At 38.6% G+C, this 25,085-nt stretch overlaps 1 protein-coding gene across 2 annotated transcripts; it reads right to left on the bottom strand.

The window, feature by feature from the left end:
* Nucleotides 1-8,352: 8,352 nt before the first annotated feature.
* On the bottom strand, nt 8,353-22,723 carry LOC124161829 (zinc finger CCCH domain-containing protein 11A-like). Of its 2 annotated transcripts, none has more exons than XM_046538031.1 (6): nt 22,519-22,723; nt 22,056-22,149; nt 21,843-21,962; nt 21,627-21,753; nt 12,006-12,254; nt 8,353-10,208 (listed from the first exon to the last, which is right to left on the bottom strand). In XM_046538031.1, the coding sequence occupies exons 2-6, from the start codon at nt 22,113-22,115 to the stop codon at nt 8,944-8,946; spliced, it is 1,821 nt and encodes a 606-aa protein (XP_046393987.1). In that variant the 5' UTR covers nt 22,116-22,149; nt 22,519-22,723; the 3' UTR covers nt 8,353-8,943. The 2 variants fall into 2 exon arrangements, with proteins under 2 accessions (XP_046393987.1, XP_046393988.1); XM_046538032.1 differs by lacking the exon at nt 22,519-22,723 and adding an exon at nt 22,240-22,374.
* Between the last annotated feature and the right edge of the window lie 2,362 nt (nt 22,724-25,085).

Here is a 25,085-nt window from a genome sequence, read left to right as displayed (position 1 = left end):
TTATTCGGTTGCGAGCAAGGATGCACAAAATGCTTGTGTATGTAGAGAGAGGGTTCTACGAGTTGGAGGGGAGGTAAGTGTGCAGGCATGGGTTGGCGGAATGGTTAAGAAAGGAGGTGGCGGGAGGGAAGAGGGGTGGAGTATTGTGGAGCATTTGATACAATGTACGTGAAACAAAACTCACTGCACTTTACATTAGAGACGAGGGACATGAGGCACTGGAGGAGGATTAACAATAGGTTTAGGAAGACACGGAAGTGTTTCGGTCAAGGTTGATGCAATAATGTCCTGAGTCCCTCCTGCGACGTGATGTCAGTCAATAATGATGTAGACCATTGTGAACGTACGACACATTTAGCTGGTTCCGTTGGATTATTTTCTACGAAGAGGGCTTTACAAAACATTTTAGGATTTCATTTCCTTACGGTAAAAATTGTCCATGGACTTTTTTTTACCAATTCCACTTAACCAAGAAACAAGTGCCCGGGAATCGATTCCGTTTCCGCGTTTGACAGTTTCTGTTTAACAGAGGGCACCAATGAACGTAAAACTCTATTGTGACCACCAGGAAAAACAAAATTTTCCGGATAAGACAGGTTTCCGCTTAACTCAGGTTCCGCTAAAGGCAGGTTTGACCGTATACCTTTTATGTCATCTGCGAACATGTCCTCTCTGAATCTACTTAGTAGGTTCAGGTTGTATTATGTTCTCCGCTCAAGTAACAACTCCCAGCCTAACTCATCTGTCAATCCGCTCACACTGCTATATGTTTATCGTAACAACCCATTACAAATCTAGCTCCCCTGCGCTGCATGCTATTGACTTCTGAACGCATCCCTGTCTTGTATGGGTCCCACACAATCATAGGCGGATTTATTTATTTAAGCGTCTGGGGGGGGGCATGTGCCACCCCCCCCCCCTGAGGAGCTGAAAATATAGACAAGATTTTAATTACGATTATGATTAAGTTCGTTTTATTTTGTCTTTTACGAAGCCTCAATCATTTAATTTAATATTAATAACTTTCATAACAAAATTAATAGAATATGCTCTACAATAATTGTTTTACATATTGTGACTGAACATGAAACGCCACATATTTTATAGGGTGAAGAGGGCATCAATAGTCCCGAGTAAGGAATAATTGAAACATCGTTAATTACTTTGAAGCAAAAAAAAAAATATATTTTCCACTTGCATAACATGCACACTCTTATTGAAATTAATTACCCTGATGAAGATGAGGTGAACAAAAAATGCAACAATATGATATGATTCAATTACCCCCCCTCCAAAAACAAAAAAGAAAAATTCGTGATATATATAGAAAATGTGGGCTGGGTTCACAATATGCCCAAATCAAGTCTTTAGGCTGCTTGCGTGATCACACTGAATAAAGACACTGAGTCAATAGTTTGTTGAAAGATACGGCGCACCGGGACAGAGAGAGAACCAATATTCTGGCTACGCAGTTTGGGGAGTAATTCGGGGGCTGGGCGACAAGTACGGGGACGGGTCGCTAACTGCGACGTTCTTACGGTTTTGTCGGAGGCTGAGCAGTAGAAGCCATCAATGAGGCAACGAGTTGGACCCAAGTGTTCGCGGGATCGAGGGCTGTCTTCCTCCCGACCTCTGGGCGTTGGTCCCATCTGTGGCTTGTCTGCAAACACGCTCCGCTTCAGGTTTACCGTAGAATGATCTCGTCCTCCGCCAACAGCACTCTGGTGACCCCCAGAATGACGACCATCAGGCACGTCACACCACTATCTTTCTCTCCCCGTCGACCGGGCTAAGATTTCTCGCAAGGCTCTCTCTCTCCGTGGATATATACTCATATGGAGGGGAATGACGCACTAGGGATGGGGGTTTTGATGTGAGAGGGGGTTTCACTGTGCCTCTCCATTGAGTGTGTCAACCATCAGTCCGCGCTGACCAACACAAAACACTCGTGAATCACACATTCCTCATGCCCAGGACATGACAATCTACCCACACACACACAGTCATAGGCACGCTCACTCACACATACGCGATCATCCCCTGCTCGGGTTATTGCTCAACGAAGGAAAAATACCGGACTTATGGTCGGTATGTCACAATATTTTGTTTCTAATATCAAATATGAATAGACCTGTGAGACCCAAGAAAACATTCCTGGATCTGCCCCAGCACTCACTAGCTGAATATTACAGGTGAGGCCTAGCTTAAGACATAGCAGCTTTTTTTACCTTATTATCACATTTACTAAGAAATCTCTTCTCAAACCTCCATTTACAAATGGCCTTTCTGCAGATTTTGCATATGTGCTTCCCTAAGAGAGACTCTGAGTCAGAGTGACTTCTAAGGAGCTGGTATTTGAAATTGGTGCCAATTGGTATTTGAAAGATTTGGTAACTGATACCTAATTGAATCCTGTTTATGGTATAGTGTCTGTTAGAAGAGGTGGACTTTTTACAGTTCATAGCTATGCATTTGTCATAATTTAATTTTGATTACCTTTAACAACACATTCCTTAACAGAAAGGTCTTTTTCTAATTCACTTCTATTCTTCTTCAATATTTGTCTAATTTCTTTGTATTGTACTGCATCACCCAAAAAAAAGTTGAACCTTGCTTATGACAGCAGTAGTAATATCATTTATGTATAGCAGAAACAAATGGGGCCCTATGACACAGCCCTGACATACGCCTTTCACTGTGTCTGACATATCTCTGTCCAAAAGAACTCTTTGCTTATGATTGTTCAAGAAATCTCTTATCCATCCAACGAGCGTATCTATTCCATAAGTTTCCAAATTTACCACTTGTTCTGAAATGGGAACTGTATCAAATACATTCCAGAGTCCAGAAATATAATGCCAACCTGATGGTGTCCGTCACCTGAGGTAAAGATATCATGAAAAAAAAGTGCACGCCGAGTTTTACAAGATCTTCCTTTACTTAGTCCATGTTGTTCTCTAACTTAAAGGTTTTGCAGTTTTCAAGGTGGCCCAAACTGAAAATTATATGGTCCAATGTATAGCATGAATTGGAGATGAGGGAGATAGCTCTTTAATTACTCTAGGTTCTCCCCAATCGGTACTCTTAAATATAGGAATGACATTTGCCATTTTCCAATCTTTAGGGACAATATGTAGTTAAAGATTTATCAAATGCTACCCTCAAGTATTGCATCTTTTCTGATGCACATTCTTTGAGTAAGAATTAGATCAGATTCAGATGATTTGTTTGTATTAATGGACCCTAGTAATTTTTCAGTGCAGTGCAGTTGCTGGAAACACAGATTGCTGGCATATTATCATGGAAGGCCTGGCACAGAAGGGTAGGTGTATTCATCATGTGAGAAGTGAATATGCTTTTTTAAAATGTATGAAGGATATTAGACATCATCTAGGTTGCTGGTCACCTTATCTCCTCATCCATTCTTTAGATAAGTAACTGTCGTACCAGTTCCTTGTACTTCTCTCACACATGACCAGAGGGCTTTGTCTCTAGTTAAATGAACAGATACTTTCCATGTATCATTAGTCCCAGGGTTACGAGTTTTCACTTTGAAATTATGAAATGATGTCATTAACTACTCTTCAACCCTTCCAAGTTGATTCTATGGAATAAGTGCACCTTTCTTTTAGATAGGGGCTTTCTCAAGATAACAAGGAATTTATGGCTCACTGCCTCATACCAGTTATAATATTTGTTGTCTCCACTTTGATGATGCATTCTGGGGTGTTTGTTGCCAAGAGGTCTAGCATGTTCTTTCCTCTTGTTGGTGTGCCCATAAGTTGAGTAAAAAATTTCAATAAAAAGGGCAAAGCTTCGCATAGCTCTTTGTCTTTGTAGTCTTTTCCGCCACTTTTAAATAGACAAATATGCATGCTCCGCCAGTCTGTAGATGGAACGTTGAAATCACCTCAGATTTTTACATTCTTAATAATTTTTTGAGAAATAAAACATATAATCTGGCAATCAAACTCAAAAAATTAACAATGGCTACAATTTGGAGGTCTGTTATATATGCTATCGAAGAATCTCTTCGCGACACAATTAATAGAACACCATACACCCTCCAAACCACTTCCTAGAAAAATCTCTGCTCAATAATGCATAATTACCGTGGGCTATCATTGATGAAAGTATGAAGTTATTGACCCTAACCATGCCTGCTGGGTTATTGAGATTTAATAGGTGATGTTTTGGCTTATATGGTGCACATTCCATTCTCCAATCTGTAATGGATTCTGTTTTGAAGCATATGCATATTGTTTACATGTAATACCCTTAAGCCATTGGTACCTACAATAGATACATACTAGTGCCAATGAATTTTACTGTCAAGATTACGTGGATCAAATGAGAATGTTACCAGTAATATCAGAAAAGAGCTGATACGTCACATCACTTGCTATTACTTGACACCAAACTGACAGCTTTGTTTCACTGGGCGAAGTGGATCTGGTTGGATGATAATGTTTACCAAAGAGCCAGCGTAATGTCTTCGAGAAAAGAGAAACCTTCATGGAGCTATCTCAAGACCAGAGTTTCCACTGCATCAATGGACTGACTGTAAATCATATCATCCCAAGGGTCGTCAACTTACCCCAACACCAATTCAAGATGGAGGAGTTGGATATCATGGAGGAAGGACTAAAATATCCAACCCAACATACCTATCTATACCTATTCAGCAATTGAAGATCCTAGCAGTGGACTATGACATTGCTCTCCGGAATGATAATTCAGGTGCCAAACTAAGGATTGCCAAAGTGATATCCGATCACATCAGTCATTGGGGGCCGTCTATCAACAACTATTCAAATTGTGAGTACAAAGCCGTGTCCTCCTTGAAAAAATCTCTATCACAAAACAACCTAATATCATGCAAAGCAGATGAAGGCAACTCACTAGTTATCATGGAGAAACACACATGTAAATAAGTGTGAAGAGTTCATCTCATTCAGTGATACACTATTTTCTAGTCACGAGGTGCATAAGCTTATACAAATGAACCTGAAAGCCCCCAAGTTTTACGGACCAGCCAAGATTCATAAAGAAGATTGCTTAATAAAACCTATTGTGTCAAGTGTCTGTGCACCTAATCATTTAATACCGCACAAATAAACACCCTGTGTAGAAGCTATTCTAAATTTCTAAAAGAATGGTGTGAGCACAGATATTTTAATTCATGAGCAAGGATATCATAATTATATGTGGGTCCTATAAGCTTGCTCTCACAACAACTGTTACAACATACATGCATATTCGTTTCATTCAACGTAGTGAAACTATTCCAGACCTCCCCAAGGAAGGAAGCACTGCATTTAGCACAAATTACCCTCATCAAGGGAGGTACACCATACCCAGGGACTAGTGAGCTGTGTGAACTCCTTAAATTGTGTACGAATCAAAAACATCATTCTTCATCGGCAAGCACTACAAGCAATTAGACGGCCTTGACATGGGGTTACCTTTGTCCCCTGTCATAGCCAAAATTTATACCGATGATTAGGAAAACTTCTGTTCTCTATTAAATATCCTTTACTAAAAAGCATCAAAAAATGGTATAGACACACAGACGATGCATTTTGTGTGAGGCAAAGTACGTCACGAGCTAATGCAATTTCTGACCGAGCTCAATTCATAGGATAAAGACATCCAATTCAGCATGGAAATCAAGAAAGAAGGTGTACTAAATTACCTGAAAGTCTATAGGAATCAAAATCATTAGTTTGACTTTTCCATCTTTAGGAAACAGTGTTACTCTGACACCATCATCCATGAACGCTCCAGACATTACATCCAACAGAAAATGGCAGCCCTCACATTCCTGATACATAGGGTATGCCACATCCACATGTCCAAAATTAAAATGGAAAATGACCTCCACACCATCAAAGACGTTGCCAATAACAATGCTTGTGCATAAAAATTAGTGAACACTGATTTGATCCAGAAAATGACTCCGATGCCACAATGGCAAAAATACACAACAGACTTCCCTGGGGGGTCACCAAAATGGTACCGAATTCCTTTCCTGGTGAAATTATCAATTAAAGTGCAGCAACTAATTCCAGTAGATAAAATATGGATAGCATTTTAAAACAACCGAACGCCAAGGAGAGTACTCTGATCTGACAAGGAAATTCCAGAGGAACGGAGTTGAGTGCATTGCCTTAATTGTTCCGACTGTGACAAGATTTACATTGGACAAAGAGGGAGGAGTTTTTCCACTTGAGTAGCTGAGCACCAGATGTGTCATCAACATGGGAAAGCTAACTTGCAATTCGCTAAACGCCAACGCTATAAAGGATTTCCCGCAAGTTATGCCCTGTACTATTCATTATGGTTTCTTGACATTTCACAGTCTAAAGTCAAAAGATGCCATTTTTGAAAAATCGTTTTACTCCCAAAAAGTAGAAGGCACAGAAGCAGTTGGAAACACTACAACAAATAGAAAATCAAATATTTTGACACTTTCTCCCAGGGTTTCAGACGATTCTAGAGGGGGGGGGGTGGTTGATTCCATGGATTTTTTTGTCTCTCACCTTGTTCACCCGAAACATTTGTATGAATCAGTCAGTCAGTGGTTTCTGAAGTAAATAGATGCTGGTGAGGTCCTGCATTTTTTGGAAAAGTTAGACATTACTATTGAAAAAATGATTATCTTATGTGATACATACTAACAATTGTCAACTAACATAAGGGGATTATCTAAAAAAAATTAATTCCCTCAAACAAACCTGCAAAGCTATGCATATGGATTTCCTTGAGATGTAAAAGTGTAAATTTTTAATTTTGGCGGTGGAGTCATCTAACTGGTAAATGGTTCTCAGTTCAAATTGTAATTCCACTCAAGTAAGATGTTTCGCTCAAGTTGCTCACCCCATGTTGTAGTTGGGTTGATAATGACCCCCTTCAATGGTGCAGAATTTCGAAGTAATTTAAAAAAAATGTCATTAATATGCACATAGCTCACTATTTTGCTCATTCAAATGGCCAATTGGAGATATTGCTTCTAGAAAGAAAAAAACATGCTTCTCAAATACCTATGCAGTGTCAACTATAACCCTGGTACATAAATGTTCAACTGAGGGACCACCATGCTTGGAGTTAAAAGTCTTACCTTATTACTCCAACAACTGTAACCAAGGAAGCACTGCACAGTTGATGAGAAACTTCAGTCCCATAACTTATTTGTCAATGATATCACCTAATCACAACATTAAATTGTACTCCTTAGTATTTCTGGGTCAAAAATATAATATTTTTATGTATATTAGGTGTTATTTACTGCTTCATCATAAAACAAATCATTTAAATGGCTGCCTGCTTGTGTGATGGATCATAGTGGTAATGTTATTTCTTAAGTGAAGCTTAGCCCAGGAGACCAATGTCATCCAGATGAAAAGGTGTGACTTGCAAAAAGGACAACCATCCACGTGGGGAGTGGCCATTGTGGGTAATCAACACTGATGTGGGTGATCTCGAGCAGTAGTCTCACCGAAACTGTCTAACAAGTTTTACCGGCTGTCCACCAGCTATATTTTGAGTAATATATTTTGAGTAAGTACAATATATTTTGAGTAAGTACAATGTCCACAATATATTTTGAGTAAGTACAATGAAATGTACCTAGTGCCCCAGACTTCAGATCTTTGCAGACTTTCAAGAATACACTAGCAAAGAATCAAGTACTTGCCAGAATCACTAGCAGGAATACAAGGGTAAGAGAAAACTGTGAAGCACACATTCATTGAATGGAAGCTCCCTGTGACATCAGTAATTTTCAAAGACACAAGTAAATGGATGAGGACTTGATGCAATTTTGTTGAAACATTAGCAATAGCACAAAAATAAAGAAATTAAGGTCTTTATACTTGACAAACTACATCACATTCGGGAATAGAAAAATTCTGCTGAGCTATGGAAAGGATAGATGGTCTTCGTTTTTCTACTTCACTTCAGCAAAGGAAAACTGCTTTACGCAGCCATTAAAAACATTCATCACACCTTCCACCAATGCCTCTTCTGATGGTCACACAATTAGTTAGTCTGACTGATATACCCTCTTTTTGTACTTGATATCAGAAAAATAAATAACATAAACAAACATATTCCATCCAACAGACCTTCAAATAGCTAATCACAAATAATTACTATAGTTCCATGATTAAGCCCGGTAACTGAAAGATAAAGCTACTACACAGGATATACACACATTAAAAATGTTCACATTAAACGTCCAGTTGCTTCTCTTAATAGTCAAAAAACAGAGACTTCCAGCTGTTACTCCCTGAATAAAAATTCTAGTGTTATGGGATGAGGCTTATGCTGCATACAAATAAAGAGAATGAATGAAGTAACATCATTTGCAACATTACACAAATAATGATATTGATTTATTGATTCCAACAAACCCCTAAAAATGGGAAAATAACACCTCACACATAATAAAGGAGAATATGTCATACGAGAAACAGGCTTTAGGACATTGGCAGTGTCTGCTTTAGATGAAGCAAAATGAAGATAATAGTGAAAGTAACATTGGTAATTCCATTTAGTTCATTAGAGCAAATAGAAATGCACTTCCAAGAAGCAAAATACAATTTCATTATTAACAATGATAACCGATGAATTCATCTTTTGGTAGGATCCCAACTTTTTTGCACAGCAAGTTTCTTAAAATGAAATTAAAGTCTTTCTTCTACTAAATTAAGACTTGCTATTTCGTCCTAGGAATATGAATTTTAAAAATGCCACAAAATAAAAAAACTGACAGTTACTACCTCCATTTCCTCCCTAATTGTCTCATATATATAGAAAATGATACTGTAATCAGTAAGTAACTTGTTATTCTATGAGTTCTCTTCTCAATTACTCCTAAAATCTGAACCCAAAAATAGGTGCAGTGAAATAGAAATAAAATATACCTAAAAAACAACAAAATCAATTGTTAAGAAATTCATCAATGTCCTGAATAATGTCTTCATCCACACCCACACATGTGGACGTAACCAAACCCTGCTCATCTCCTAAGTAATCATCGTCATCCTCATCATCACCTAACTTTAATGACAAATCTTTATCCTTTGAAACATCCTTACTGAGATCACTTGTTTCCCTACAAAAATCTACACTGTCTTTCCTGGCAGAACATTCGTTAACTACAGCGGACTTGAGGAGATTCCCCTTACCCCCAAACTTGTCAGAAGAGGCTGAATTCTCGCACACTGTAGCCTCTTCCATAGAGTCCATTCTTGAGTCATCACGCTCTATCACATCCTCACCCCGCAAACACTTTGCCTCGGACACTTCGTCAGAATTGCTGACTGACGTCACATCCACTCTCCTCCCACCCTCACATTCACTCGATATTTGACTAGTCGTCTCCACCTCCCCTGCCGCTACATCCAATCGATTCCTCATCAGTCTCACAACTTTTGGACCTTTAACAGCACCCTGATCAACACCAGTCCTCACTAACCTCCTGGTCCTTTTCATGGGCACCTCTCGCCCACAAGCCTCAACTGGCCCCGAGCACACCTTGCTTGATTCTGAGCAAGACGATGCACTCTCATTGTTCACTTTGGCAGCACCATCCAATTCCTCAACAGTGGCTTTCCTTTTCACCATGGAATCAAACACTATGGGGGAGTGAGCCCTTTTCCTCACCCTAGACGGCTCAGTCACCACAGACGAGTCGTCCCAGGCAGGAGAATCTGTCCTCTCGGGCACTGACGTGTCCGCCGGGGCATACCTAGTCACCTGCGTGGTGGGCACATTACTCTCGGGGGCTCCTGGAGACGGCTCCTTCTCTTCCCTCAACCTCCTCCTGCGTATTTCGCTCAGAGACATTACCTCAAACCCCAACTCATCCGCCTTTTCCCTCTCCCGCGCACTTCTCGATTTCAGACTCACCACCACCTTGCCTCCGGACACACCATTCTGGAAGTTCTTCCAAAGCCTCAGCTCACCCCCGACCCCCTCCCACCCACCCCCATCCCTCGATAGATGGTGTACATCCTCGGGTGAGGACGACTCATCATCCAGGGCATTCCCAGCTTCAGCATTGCCCGCTTTGTATCCATAGAAGGCAGCCGACTCGGCTTGGATTTGCTCCAGCCTTATTTCCTCCAGTGTTTTAACGTGAATTCTCTTCCTCAGGCTCTTCTTGGCCGGAGAAGATGTGGGAACACTTTCATTGTCCGACTCTGCAAGAACGAGTGTACGTACAATTAGTCAAAACTTTCAAGAGTGCCATTTTAAAGTTTATTGAATGCAAAAAAAAAAACTTTCCGAAATGTTTCGGTAAATTTTTCGTTGCCATCAAATAGTGAATCAGCTCAAGGGTGTGTGACACGCATTCTTGCAGTCGGACAATTATTAAACATGATTTAATTTGATGTGTTTATTTGCATTTCAATGATGCCACTGCAATGCAGGAGCTACAAAGCATACAGTAAAAAAAATGTATATTTGAAAGGAAATATAAATAATTCTTCCTCTACAAAATAAATATTCTTCAGTAGAAAGCACATAAAGAGACTTGTGCACTGAAAGCCTTTAGCTTTTTCATATATACTGAAGAGGTAACCACAGTTGACCCAACTGGGATGCACATAGCCCACCAACAAAACACCAAATAAACTATAGGGCAAATGTTAACAAATTAAAAAGGCACTCTTGTGCCAATGAAAAACACATCCTTCAATCTTCACCTTTGCTATGACCTAACGAAAAAAAGAACTGACATTTTAACGTACAATTGCTACAAATATGCAAAAACTTTACACGAACCCAGGAAATGAAAATATACACAAAGCTAGAACAGCTTTTGGGCACCTGATGACACTTTGTGTAGAAAAAATTCACATACTTTCACATGTCATACCCTGTGCAGTTTTTGACTCCGTCATATCATGCTTAAAATTCAAAATAAACAATATAGAGTCCAAGTCAGCAATAAACTTTTGACAACGATAAGCCAATTCAAGTTCTTTCCTAGCACAACTAAACAATATGTCGTGCCATTGAAATAATAACAAAGATACAAATATATTTTTGAGCAATACACTTGGCTATGAATTTGACTAGGTGATGTTTAATTTAAGAGCCCAGTACATGATCAGATATTTTGTCCATTTCTTTCAAATCTACTATCTCAATTACTTTCAAAATAATTTATGCAGAATCTTTATAGCACAAAAAATACGAATGTTTTTCATATCATTTATGAAACACAGTCTTAACATTGAAAACAACCCACCTGGATCATTCACTGAACTTAAAATGTATCTTGAATACAGATCACAGGTAAGAGGCATATATTGTTCAACAAGGAAAACTCCATGAAGCTCACCAAAATAAATGTAATATATTTAAGAATGAAACAAAGTATTACGAGAAAAGAACACAGAAACATCAACAAACTTCAATTATTGAAAATGAGGAAATTAATCACTAAGTTGCCTGAGGTACCACAAAACGAATGAATTTGAAAAAAATGCACCATCATGGGACGTTAAGAACAAAAGAGCAAGAAAACCAAGATGGCAGACAGTGACAAAAACAAAAAAGCATACCAGCATTTTTGGCAACTGATAGCCATTAACAATGAATGCTACCTTATTTTTATCATTCAGTCACACCGCAACAGTCAATTGGTCACACAATCCTGTGGCTGCCACATTGTAAGAGCACCATTAAACCCAAGCATTTATCATAATCTGATTCGATGCAAGAGTGCATGAAACAACAACAACAACACAATAATTTGCAATGTCGATGCCAAGGACGTGATATTGGTGGCCAATTACTTGAGCCTTCACAGTTGCAGATGGGAGTGAGGGAGTGGGGGAGGAGGGGGGCTGGGTGGAAGGACGCTCTCTGCCGTTTCCCGAGAGAAGGGAGCTAGGGGTTCCCCTGCCCTAGGCGCACGCTCCTTGGCATCCAATCTGAGCATTGGTGCTTGGGATGGAGACCCACCATGCGCTAGTACAGACGCATACCTTCTTCAAAGTTGACCACGACGGGGTCGACAGGGGGGCTGCCGACATAGCTAGCCTCGCTGCTAGCCTGGCTGCCCCTCCTTGCGCCTCCCTTGCCCACGTCCCCATCACTGCCCCCACCATCTACCCTCTCGCCCGCCTCCTGCGCCGGCTGCCCCCTCCCCTCCCTAGCTGCGCTCTCCACCTGGCCCTCCGACCTCTCCACCCCTGGATTGTCCCGCACTCCAGAAGATGCCAATATTGTCGAAACTATTCCAGGTGGAATAGAAAAGGAGGTGATGAGAACAAATACAGAAACCCATTGATTACAAGACACACATTTACTAATCACCCCATTCAAAAGAGCAAAAAATACCTAAGGGCAACAAATGTTAAGCAATGACTACCAGACAAAAACTTTAAGCCTTGAAAACTGAGATTTTCAGTCACTTCTCTTCTTAGATATTTTAGCGGAGAGAGGAAAGGGAAATTATGTGAACCAATTCAAATTAGCAAAATGCCCAGGCAATGTACACCACAGAAATTACTTCAATCTCTATGAAGAGAGATAATCGGCTGTTATTATATTTCAAACTATGAGTAAAAATGAAAAGGAGGAACCAACAACAAAAATAAAACATGCTGACTTCAGTGCATGAATGAAGGAGGATTCACCGTGACCACATCATTCAAAACAAACACAAATTTACGTCCAATGTTTTGAAGCTATCATATTTTGAAACTACTTGAACATGTAAAGTCCTCTAATGTTAACAAGCAATACAAATACAAGGCTCTTAATATAGAGAATATTGAATGAAGGACCACGTAATAAAATACTCATTTCCATGACTTTCCAGGGACTCTCAAAATAGCATAAAAATGGGAGATAGCAACATTTTGGCGAAGGCATTAGGGGGCATAATTTATACAATGAAAGAAAAGCAGACCAAATGGGCCTAAAAAGCAGCACAAGTGAACATACTATTCTTTAACGAAAAGGTTCCCCTTCATTTCCAAACAAAAATTATACAGAAAACTTCAGCATCATTTTCATAAAATATATTTTGACTCCAGTCACAGCATTAAATTACTAATTATGTGAAAATTAAATGTAGGTAACTAGGCTGTTCGTTTTCACTCTTTGTCATAATGCACTTTACATCATTCACTGATCAAACGACATGGATATTCTAATTGTCGTTTCAATTTTTTTCAATGAATACACAAGCATTATCATCAGATCCAACTGTTTCTAGATTTAAAATGTAATTTCCATCAGTACTATTCAAAATACAAAAAAAGTATATTTATGACACAGTAGATTCCGTTTAATAGGTCCACCGATTACTTGGGGCAGCCGCTTAATTGGGACAGATCTTGAAGAACAGAACCCAATAGAGGAATATCCCAGAGTATTCTCTGCTTAATTGGGACAGCATGCCGCGTTATTGGGCCATGAGTCGGCAACATAAACTCTATACTCGCGACGAAATTAAAAGTTTTTGTTTTCAGAATACTGTTTTTTTTATTTTCCTCCTTCGATTTACTCTTATTTTTCACAAATTTTCCTATTCTTGCCCTATTTTGAAAGCTCTTGATGTTATACTATCCGCAAGAGGATAAGACTTTTCTTTAATAGGATTAAGTAAATTCATTTAGCGTCACCCGAGGCTGTGAAAAATATTTTTAACTAAATTGTTATAATTTTTAAAAATTATAATAAATTAACAAAACTCGCTGATTTATTAATCAAATTAATAGTTTAATAAACTTATATTGCATTATAAACATTCTTTAGTCTTCTTTATATCATTTCAAAGTTAGTTTGTGCCCATATACAGGATAGTTCGCCAAATTGGGGCAGCCGCTTGATTGGGGCAAAGTGCACAAGTCCCATATGTGTCCCAATTAACCGGAATCTACTGTATTACTGATATTTTTCCCCCCTCAAGTTCATATGAGCACTTATTTACATAACTTGGATGATGCTAGCATTCACAGAAGTACCTTAGACATTGGAGAGACTTATTTTTGTGACTTTTCCCAAAAAAATTGCTATTATTCTCAGCTCTACCATGATATGGCTTACTCATTTCTCTCATTCCAACTCCATCTAGAGTAATCCTGGGCTTCCTTTCCGCTAGTATTCTTAGTTAATCAATCCCTTTAAAATATCACTTCCCGATAGATCTATCCATTTTATACCAGACAAATTCTTAAACCACTATGTTTGAATTTGAGTTTCATTCTGGAATGGATAACTCCTGAAAACTCAATGCTTAGTCATTGGGTAACTCCTTGGTGACATAGTAAAACTGAGCTTAAGCGATTCAAGCCCATCTCCCAGAGAGAAAACTTAGCATGACACTTTGAGCACATTTCAGATCCCCAAAATAATTTCACCCCAATCCAGCACATTTTTTATACTTCATGAAGATTCAAAGACAGTTGCAAGAGCCTGGTCCTTACCCAGGCACAGCTAAAAGAGCTTCACCATTGCACAACAGCACAATTGTAAACCCTGAGGACACTGGTGATCCACTTGGTTGAGCACTTTTTTCCTTCAATGCATCCTTTTATATTTTATATTCATTCAAAAGTAACCACCAATCACAATCACAAATACAGTGCACATCATTAACCCTTTCGAGACAGCGGAGTTTTCGTCTTAGCATGACTGCTGTACTCAAGAGACTTTTCTTTCTTGTGGTACAGAGCATTTTTGGGGGACATTCGTTAAGAAGGGTCTCGCAAAACCTTTTTCGACCCCTCCCTGCTGGGACTCCGCATTATCCCCGACTCCGAGAGTTGTTGTGCTCCCTCCTTTCTGGGTTTACGACCATACCTGCGGCATTGGTTTGCGGTCATCTTATGGATTGCTTATATGTATTTGGCACATGGATAATTGTTGCTAGCACGTAAATTGCAGACTTTGAATTGAATTCCACATTTTTTCTGAGTATTGTCAAATTTTAAACGAAGTTGTAAGGTTGACGCATTTAATGCAGCAACAATTTCCATGTTGATGTTTGTACAGAACTCGAGGTATAAGTTAATATTTATCGTAGAATTTCGTTTAAAATTGTGAACGCAGCTCAAAAGACAAAGAATTCAATTCTTGGTTAATATTTCTGGAGAAAAGAACAAATATTTATTTCAAAAACTGACTGGATAAACAATTGCATGACCGCGGTCCCTTACCGCTAAGAGGGGTCAGGGTACCTGCTCCCGGATTCCGCGGGTAAAGCCTAAACCCCGCAGTGTTGGGTCCCGAAACAACGACGTCGTACACCCGCGACTGTCATAAAAGGGGGAGAGCTAGAAAACGTACATATATGCCTTTCGTTCTCTTGGTCAGGAAAATCTCAGACAGAAATATACGGCTTTCGTCTCCCGGGTCAAGAAACGTCCACACGTATACTTACATCTTTAGTAGGGAAAAGGTTAAAAGTATTTGCTGTCGATTCAAGGTGTCTATCACACAAGATACGTTCTGCATCTATGTCTGGTAGTGTATTGAGTTATTTTTAGTATTATCTGTGGTTTAGTCTTTCCTTCATTTAATAACTTTCCAATGCATTGAAAGACTCTACTGAATTGGTGGCTAATGACTTCAAGTTCAAATTTATTGAAATATTTTTGTATAATGTGTTTCAACACAGTTAGAAACGCAAGATAATACAAGCATGAAAAGAACACACAAAAAGTATCTGCCTGAGGCTTGAGGTAAAGCTTACAACATTTTTTATATCAGAAATATAATTTATGAGAATTTCAATATACAGTGAGTCCTCATTCTACGTCACCCCGTTTAACGTCATTTCGCGATAACGTTACGAAAATTTTGAGACCGTCACTCGTTTATCGCACCTTTGCTTCGCGATAACGTCACGGCTTTTAAATTTCGCGCGAGCAAAAAATGCGAAGCGGTGGGCGTTGCAGGTTGTTCGTTTTGTGGGCGGTAATACAGCCAGTCTAAACGAAGTGTAAAACGGTGTGTTTATTGTTTATTATGATTACGGTTTTAGCAAAAATTTCTGCAAAATGAATTCTTGCATAGTTGCGCAAGGTTTTACTTATTATAATGGTTTTCAGGAACCTAAAAAGTGATTTCAAGGCATTTTTCCGTGTAGAACTCTGAACTTTTGTCGTCACTTTTTTCGCTGTGTTCACAATAATTTTGGTTCCTGTAACTGCGACGATGTTTCAGCAATGATGATGCTCAGGCAACGCTCGCCCGGGCGACCACCATAGCAATCAGCCGAAGAGCAAATGCGGGAAGATACAAAAATGGAGAAGGATTTACGTCACTGCTGCTATTGTCGTCAATGAAGACAGGAACTCATATTTATGCGATAGTTTGGCATTCCCATCGTAAAGAATGCCCCAGATATGATACGCTAAAATTTTTTCGCATAGGAATTGTGAGGTCTAGGAGCCGATATTCACTTTTAATATTGTTTCTTATGGGATATTATGCTTCGATTAGCGTCATTTCATTTATCGTCACATTTTTCAGGAACGGTAAGTGACGTTAAACGAGGACTCACTGTAACAGATCAGAATAAAAATAAAAACCACTGTTCACGGTGAGGGTAAAAATACTTGGGGAGGCTGTGTTCAAAGTGTTACGCTTTCAAGAAATTCACTCATAGAGGTACAATAATGGCTTTGGAATGAAATGGTTTCCAATATGACACCAATAAGTCAGAACCTGCTCATAATGTAAGAGCAGTAATACTACAAAGACAAGTCTCAGAATCAGTATCATATCTCCTACCTTACAGGAAAAATATATAGCAATTTTCACAGGCATGTTTTCAAAATATAGGCAAAGATTAGATTAGATCATTAAAAGCATTAAAAATATCGCAGAGGAATTTTGAGACAGCTCTTTTTAAAAAGCAACTTGCATAATTTCTAGTAAACATTCAATATTGTAATTTCCAGGGATCAATTCATAAATGCTATGGAATCTTTACAAATCAATTCAAGAGAGATTTCTAGTCCAGCACTCGATGATACATTAATTTCTGCTATTAAACTTCGGAACAATTAAGCCTAAGAAAACTGACCCACGTAATATAACCTCATGCTAGTTATCGCAGTAAAATAATATATTTGTACGTAGTGCGTGGAAAAATAAACAATTGCCTAACAGTAGAAAAAGTATATAATTCTCCTTTCTGTAGCAAAATATGAAGAACCAGTTAGTTTATAGTAAAATTTTCAAAGGCTCATAATGAATGAAGGAAGCAGATTTAATGTATTTCGAGAATGTAACGACTTAAATTTGATGCCACCACTGATGGTTGCATAGGTAATTACATCATTCTCAAAAGTAAAAATAATTTATCTAAATATATAACACAAACATGTAAATCGCGTCAGTTACACCATTACACCATTTATAATTCGCGAATGGCTGTAATGATTTTAATGATACCAAGTATTTTAGATTCGTCTCAGCCCCAAATAACAGAATAAACATTAAAAAATAATAAAAGTTCACAAAAAAAATTTTTTGATCTTAAGGGTATTTGTTTAGGAGTTGGCAACACTGCAAAAGCTGTCAAGTCGGCCAAAACTAGATGATTTGTTTTGTTTTTACCAATTTTATTACTGAGATTTGTAATAATATAAAAAGCATTTAAATAGTTAAAAAAACATTAAAATCACTTTATTCGAGCTCAGCTCAGCTCAAGTTGTCAACAAACACAACACTACCGTGTGTGTAAACAAATCTCCAAGCAATTGTTGACTATTGGTAATGGCCATATTCCTGTTGACGAATGCACCAGATTGATTCAATTACCTTAGAAGTTTTGTAATTTCGCTTCATCAAAAGATCAACTCATCCACAAAGTGTTCCCGAACATGACTGATCATCACAAAGATCACAAATGGTTGAGTGATGAAGTAATTTTGGTGGCTTAGAACGAATATGCAGATGACTTAAACTTATAATTCAGAATGAAATTGTTGGTACCTACTCTGCACTCACTCAAATCTATAGACTGCATAACAAACGAAGACCAAGTTACCAATCACCCATCTGTATGTTTAAATTTCTTGAGCTTACCAGCCCACATTTAATAGCCGAAGATTGGCTCAGAGATCATGATGCTTCAAAACCTATACCAACCAAAACTATGCAATGGAACGCATTTGATGATTTTAAAAAACTGATACTCTATGCGATGCACGGGACTATACTCAACAGGAAATTCAAAGTTGATGAAGTTCTCATACCGAGGATTCCCATAATACCAACCAATATGCCCTTTGAGTTCAAATAAATTCAATTTCCAAGTCTTGTTGCATTCGCGATGACGATTAACAAATCACAAGTTGAGTGTTTGTGGTCTGAATCTAGAAAACCCATGCTTTTTCTGCTAAACTAGCACTTTTAATATAAGACACGGTCTCAGGCATTATTTAGTGGACTTTTTAGAACAGTTTGAGATTGTGAATTGCCCCACTAAACTTTGTAATGACCATATGTTCCCCTCCCAGTCACCATTACTTAACGTCACACTACCATCCCCCTACGACCCTCAACCTTGATACCCTCATGTCTTGTAAACCTTTTGAGAACCCCTCCCCACTTTATCCTTTTTTCCTTGTCGTTTATCCCATCCAAGCCAGCCCGAGGCCTCCCCCACTCCTTTCTTCAAAAAACAGCTTTACCCCTCATCAATGTTCCTTCCCACCCGCCCCCCTTTTTTGATCCCTCCCCTTCCACCCATGATCACCTATTTAAGAGCGTGCCACCCATCTAATTGTACCTGATGATAACACTATTTATTTATTTATCACATCCCCCGTAAACAGCACATAATGGCCTTTTACAACAAAGGTTTCCAATATGAACAAAGCACAACACAAACATCCATGCCCTGGATAGGGATCACCTACCCAGGCGGGATTCGAACCCACGACCTACGGTTTGGCAGGCGAGGACTTTACCCCACCGCCACCGAGGCCGGCTAGATGTTGAAACCAGGGTCGTGCTATTTAAAATAAAGTGTGGAATAAAACAAAGTTATTTTATTTCATTCAATAATGAAGCAATTCCACAAAATAACCCATGCTTTGCTCATGGTCAAATATAAGTGCAATGTATGACCTTAGGTTTTCCCTTATACCACTACCACTTGCAGAAAAGTTTCTTGGGTTTCCCACCGGTTGATGTTCTCCATGTCTCCCACTGACATTTCGAGCAGTGACTTGCAGCTCATTCTCACGGGATCTTCTGAACGTAGTTTCTCAAAATTTGACATTTATATGCATAATACGTATCGAAGTGGACTCGTGGATAGTGCATGATTGGTTAGTCCACCCATAACTTTGAATTTCTACCTGACTTATTACTTTTCACTGATATCCATATGATGATTCATATGCTTTTTTCAGAATTAGGGTCTCTTTGTTTATTCAGAAAGACAGTTATTTTTCTTTAGTGACGTAACGTTGTGGTATCAACTTATTCATTTAGAGAAAGAGAACATCCAATTCATCAATGGATGATGTGCACAACTGCTACTCTGCTCTAACAGTGGAAACCCATTGCCAATGCTACACTACATCAGAAGGGTCACACTCCTAATACCAGTAAAGATATTCTAAAGGCGGTAAGGATCTGGATAGCTAGAACTTTTACCGAGCATAAATTCTGCATTGTTTTGGTCACAGATGACAATATCCATCAATTCCTTACACGTGTCTTCAATTGCAGAGCACAAATAAGAAGTTTCACCTTTGAATGCATGATACGAACTGAATGAGTCCCAGAAACACCAGAAATCACTCACCAGCGGGTCTACGTGAACCCTTTTTAGAAATTTAAAGAAACCAACTTCTCCTGAGGCTATTATGGTTCGACAAATATAAAAAGTTCCTTGACATTATGCAAAATTAACTCATCTTAATAAGCTCATTCTTACTCACACTAACTTCATCTTACGTAACATGCATACGTCAAGAATGCTCATCAAGTTCAAATCAAGTTTTAACAAGCTCTAAAGTGGAATCAGGGAATGGCTCCCCAGTACAATGTGCTGAAATGGATAGTACTCGATCCATTCTCATTGAGAAACTGTTAGCCTGTCTCACGCTAGGAAACAAGTTCGCTCAGGATTTTATTCCCATACCAAGATGAAGGTGCAGTGGCAGTTCAGGCTTTGAATTTCACCCTGAGAGCTAACTGGATGTAATTAATTCTTAATTTTAGTTAGCAGGTCATCCAAGTCAGCTGCCATTTGAACGTCACTCTCACCTTCACAACTTCTTAGGCCTTCAAAGAAAGATTTTGAAGCCAGACATCTATGTATATCCAAGTCGTGTTACCTAGTAAGCTGGGTCATTAGTCAAACTAACATGAGCAACTCAACTTGAGCATCAGCTCTATCGCAGAACCTAATGATAAAAAAATGAATTAACTTGTCTTGGACTGCAATGGGAGGAAACTTTACGATTGGACCTCCGCTGCTTTTAAATTTTGTATTTATCAATTTAAGTCTCTAATACCCTTCAAACAGATGGCATTATGCAGAAATTGGCTCAGACCTGAATGCAATAAAAAAGACAATTAATGAAGTAAATAACATCAGTGTTGAAAATAAGGATGTGATATAGCGTATCATGGTCCACGTGGTTATTTTAAAAATTAATACCCCTTAGCTCAAATACTCATAGCATGAGATAGATGGTGCGAGGGTGCACATTCTGATGGTGATTAATTATGCTTTTCCTACTCTGAGAGACATTATAACAGACCACAGTGATAGATAGCATGCTGCAATAATGTTAATGATTTTTTTCCTAGGACCTTTGCTCACGCATTGATGATTGTTTTAAACTGAACCATGAGTCTTTATTTGAGTGGCCTTTCTCTGTGAATGCATGCCAATGTATTGAAAATGAAAAATTGGGGATTTTTCATTCATTTTATCCATTATTTTATGGCTCAACTATTTCATTTAGGGAAATTTTCAACGATAGTTATGGGATCATTTTGGAGTTCTTAGCTGCAAATAAAAAAATTAGTCTATTCATACAACAGGAATGGAGTTGTGGAGGAAAATAAAAATCACCATGTATTTCATGTTGTGACAATGCATGGGTCATCACCTAAGTTAAGTGACCCATATTGTTTATACTATCAACACTTGGACGCTAAAATTTCACATAAAATCTATTCATGCCAAAATGGCAAGTCCATGGCAAGTTCCATGACAATTCTGGTTGTGGATTTCATTTGGTTAACATTTAGTTTGATTTGATATGGACTGACCCTCTAATATATACAAGGAAATCATAATAAATGGTTCATAATTCAACCTAAGATGGCTATCCAGCATTTGATATAAAAAATGTCAGCAGGTAACTCCACCCTTGAGTTATCCTCGAAATTTTCCACATGATGCTAATGTTAAAATTCAAGATTAAATTAAATGCATGGCAGTATCAGTTAAAGATAACGCTACGAGAATATCATCTCTCCAATTATATTCCCATCACATTACCTACGATCAATTCTTTCTCAGGGAAAATGCAATGAACTTAAGTCACACACAAATTTATGACACCAACATTCCCTTCCTTATTTCAACACATCAATGATGGTCATATACTTACTATCTTTAGATTTTTCAGGATCCGCAGTCGCTCCATCCTTCGGGTTTGCATGCATGAAAGGACAGTGAGGTTTCCTACAGCCCGAGGGCTGATTTTCCCAGTAACAAGGGATTTGTTTCCTATTTTTCTGAAGAGAGGAGAATCCAAGTAAGTTCGTACAACGTAACTCAATACGACCAAAAAGCTAGACGATTATTGCATTTATGGTTGTCTCACCCGTAATTCCATATGCCGATAATTACAATGTGGTTTCACACATTTTCCTTGCTGCCAAAACGTACACATGGTTTCATTGCCTAATGCAACCGGTTCGTGACGAAATGCACAGTTATCACCCTGCCAAAAGAACAAGAGATAACTACAGTAACTGCAACAAACCGATAACTTTGTTACCTTCAAACAACAATGCTGTAGACAATAAATACTGACCTTCATGCACGTCGAATAGTAATAAAAATAACAGTCATCGTTCTTCCGCGATGTTTCCATTCTTAAAACAACGTTGGGGCCAATTTACAAAAGGCTGAAAAAAAGTATTTCGTCACATTGTAGCCACAGTGAACCATATTGGTCAACAACGACCATTATAAGATGAATATTGATTATTTACTACCACTATAGCAACATATAAAAGGGAGAAATCATTCAACGCCAAACGTTCTTAAAGCAGAAAAAAGACCCAATAGTAGATGCACAGAGATAATTCCAATGTCATTCGAATAAGGATAAAACAGGGGCGATCTCATGATACCATGGCGAGCGATGCCAAGGAGCAAACATGCGTATAACAGTCTGGCATGATATTCTTCAAATTATTCAACATAATTTTCGCCAACAGCAAATTAGATATCCATACAATAAAATACAGATATCTCAATTATTATAAACTTACGTTGCTCTTCCTTCCATGAACACCGAGTGCTGAAGTCACAGAGTCAAACCAGTGACTTCTAGAAAATTCTTATAATTTTAATACATCTACTGTGCGATAAAGGGACATTTTATTTTAATTATTTCTTTTTATTTTACAATTAAATACCTTAAATATCGGTTTGTTGTTATTTACGATGACTGCGAACTACAAAGTTGACTTAATTTTTTAATAGCTGAGCGGAGAAATTGCTGAACGAGCTAGGATACACGATGGGCAACATAAAAAATAATTACCTCCGGTGCTAGTTTACTCGACTCGCCGTTTCTAGCGCTGAAAGTAACTGGGCTGAAGAGCCGCTAGTTTCAAACCGCCCTAAAAGCAAAAAGGGAAATGGTACAGCGGTTGTAAGATTTGCATTCTAGCTGTATAAGGGTAAGATTAAGGGCGGGAAAATAGTTAATCATACTCAAATGCCAAAACATTGAGAAAGTTAAACGTTGATCAAAAACTTCAAGGTATCCAATTTCACGAAAGCCAGAACTTTCTGTGACATTTCAAATTCATTCAAGGAATAATTTAATGGCTAAGCAGAGTAAATGACATTAAAGTGTGACATTTGGAAAACCGCTAAGAATAATACTGCTCCATTTCATAATATTGTGTTTTATTTAGGCTAAATCTCCAGAAACAAAGTGATAACAAACAAATTTCAAGAAACTGGTACTACTGAGGTAACTCATTTCACAAGCAAGCCATGTCCATTGTTACCATCCGTTTACTCACTTGACAGTGATCCAGTGACGCCGACTCCATGGGGCCTGAGGGGGCCCAAGCCCCCTCAAAAATGCATTATGGGTGTGAGGAAAAAATGTGTCAGGCTTGTCGATTATCGCCGGGGTGTCCAGATAACGAGATTTGAGTTATCAGGGTTCTAATGTTGATCATGACTCTTCTAAAATGCTTATAAAACTTAAAACTCACTACTTAAAAAATTCCCGGGGCAAGATCCCCGGTTTAGGCCCCCCCAATATTGTTTGTAAGTCAGCACCCCGGCAGTGATCACAATTCGAGATTCGAACCAAGGTAATTAGGAAATCATCAACAAATAAATCAAAAATGACTAGAGTGGAAATGATAACAATGGAAATGTAGCATAAGGGTAGGCTCATTTCCATTGCTAGTGAGTAAGCTCAGCGTCGCATTTTCCCCAGTTGGAAGTTGTTCATGCATCTCTCTCTTTGGATGAACATGCACTACACAATTATCCATTCCTTTGACAGACACGCAAGTTATCTCTAGCCTGCGCAAGTTATCTCTAGCCTCCAGACAGTGGCTCAGCTAGAAATTAAGGCCAGAGGAGGTTTTAGGAGCAACTGATACCGGGGAGTCTGGGGTTATGGAATACCTGCGGGAGATGCGGGGGCCCTCCCTCAGAAAAAAATTAAGATAAATGTGTCAAAATGGTGAGTTTTATGGCTTTCTGAGGCTTATTTTATTAATCCCTACACGATCTTCTATGCATGGGCGTACCCAGAATCAAAACTAGGGGATGGGGGGCAAAACTAGCTATGGTCATTCAAATTGTAACTTTTTTGCACAGAAAATGTTATGAAACTGAAATTTATGGAAATTATGACAGCAATTTATTAGTTTTTATAATTATTTGCTTAAAAAAAATAATGATTTTTATTTTAGTTCCATGTCTTATACTAATATAATTTTTCTTCCAAATGAAAATTTTTTCATAACTTTTGTTGTGAACTAAATTTATTTTGGCTTCAAGGGGGGGAAGTTGCCCCCTATTGCTGGGTATGCCCATCCTTATATGAGAAATATAAATCCAATTAAGTACAATGGATTTAACTTAAAATTTTCTCTGTGCTCTGGGGGGGTTTTATCCCCCCCCTTGCTGCGCCACTGCCCCCAGATAAATGTCATGAGTCTCAGTAGGTCATTCTCATCTTGCCATTTGATAACAGGGCGGATCCATAAATCCATTCCATACAAAACTAAATATTTGGTAATTGTAATACTGTCCTGCATAGGTGGATCTGTGGGAGGGACATGGGGGCACATGCTAGATCCTCAAAAAATATGCAAGATTTTAAATAAAGTCCCATTATCATTGCGTTCATTTTGTATTATGAGGTATCCTTGTGCCCCCCCCCCCCCAGAACAAAATCATGGATACAGCCTTGCTTGTGCCCATCACCCCCCAGAAAGAAATCCTAGATCCGCCCCTGCTGTCCTGGGGCTAAAAAATCACTCTCCTAACCCAAAGCAATCACAATAAAAAATAATGGCTAAGGGAAGTGAATAAAATTATCTCGCATCACCCAATCAAGAAACTTTCTCACAGAAAATTTAATGGAAATACTTGAAAGGGACAGTTTGACTGACTCTGATGGCACTGCCATATACCATTCCGCAGATGATCCTTAGAGATTTGTCCCAAAACTTCAAAAAGGATTAAGGTCGATGGATAAGGAATCACTGACACAGATGCTCCAAGAAGTTTCCTTAAAACACACTTTTCCATCATTCATCAAAGTGACCAAAAAGTTTCACCTGAACTAGTACTTGAT

Source organism: Ischnura elegans, chromosome 7, assembly GCF_921293095.1.
Source record: "Ischnura elegans chromosome 7, ioIscEleg1.1, whole genome shotgun sequence".
In the NCBI taxonomy this organism is placed as follows: domain Eukaryota; kingdom Metazoa; phylum Arthropoda; class Insecta; order Odonata; family Coenagrionidae; genus Ischnura; species Ischnura elegans.
Note: the sequence above shows the minus strand (reverse complement) of the source record. Positions and strands in the feature narration are given on the sequence as shown.

Excerpts from the sequence above, each read along its gene's own strand:
- LOC124161829 (XM_046538031.1), bottom strand. The coding sequence starts at position 22,115 with ATGGAAACATCGCGGAAGAACGATGACTGTTATTTTTATTACTATTCG. Across the intron at positions 12,255-21,626 it reads TCCTGAAAAATCTAAAGATA|TTTCGACAATATTGGCATCT; the intron begins GTAAGTATATGA and ends CACCTGGAATAG. Across the intron at positions 10,209-12,005 it reads CGTGGTCAACTTTGAAGAAG|AGTCGGACAATGAAAGTGTT; the intron begins GTATGCGTCTGT and ends TCGTTCTTGCAG.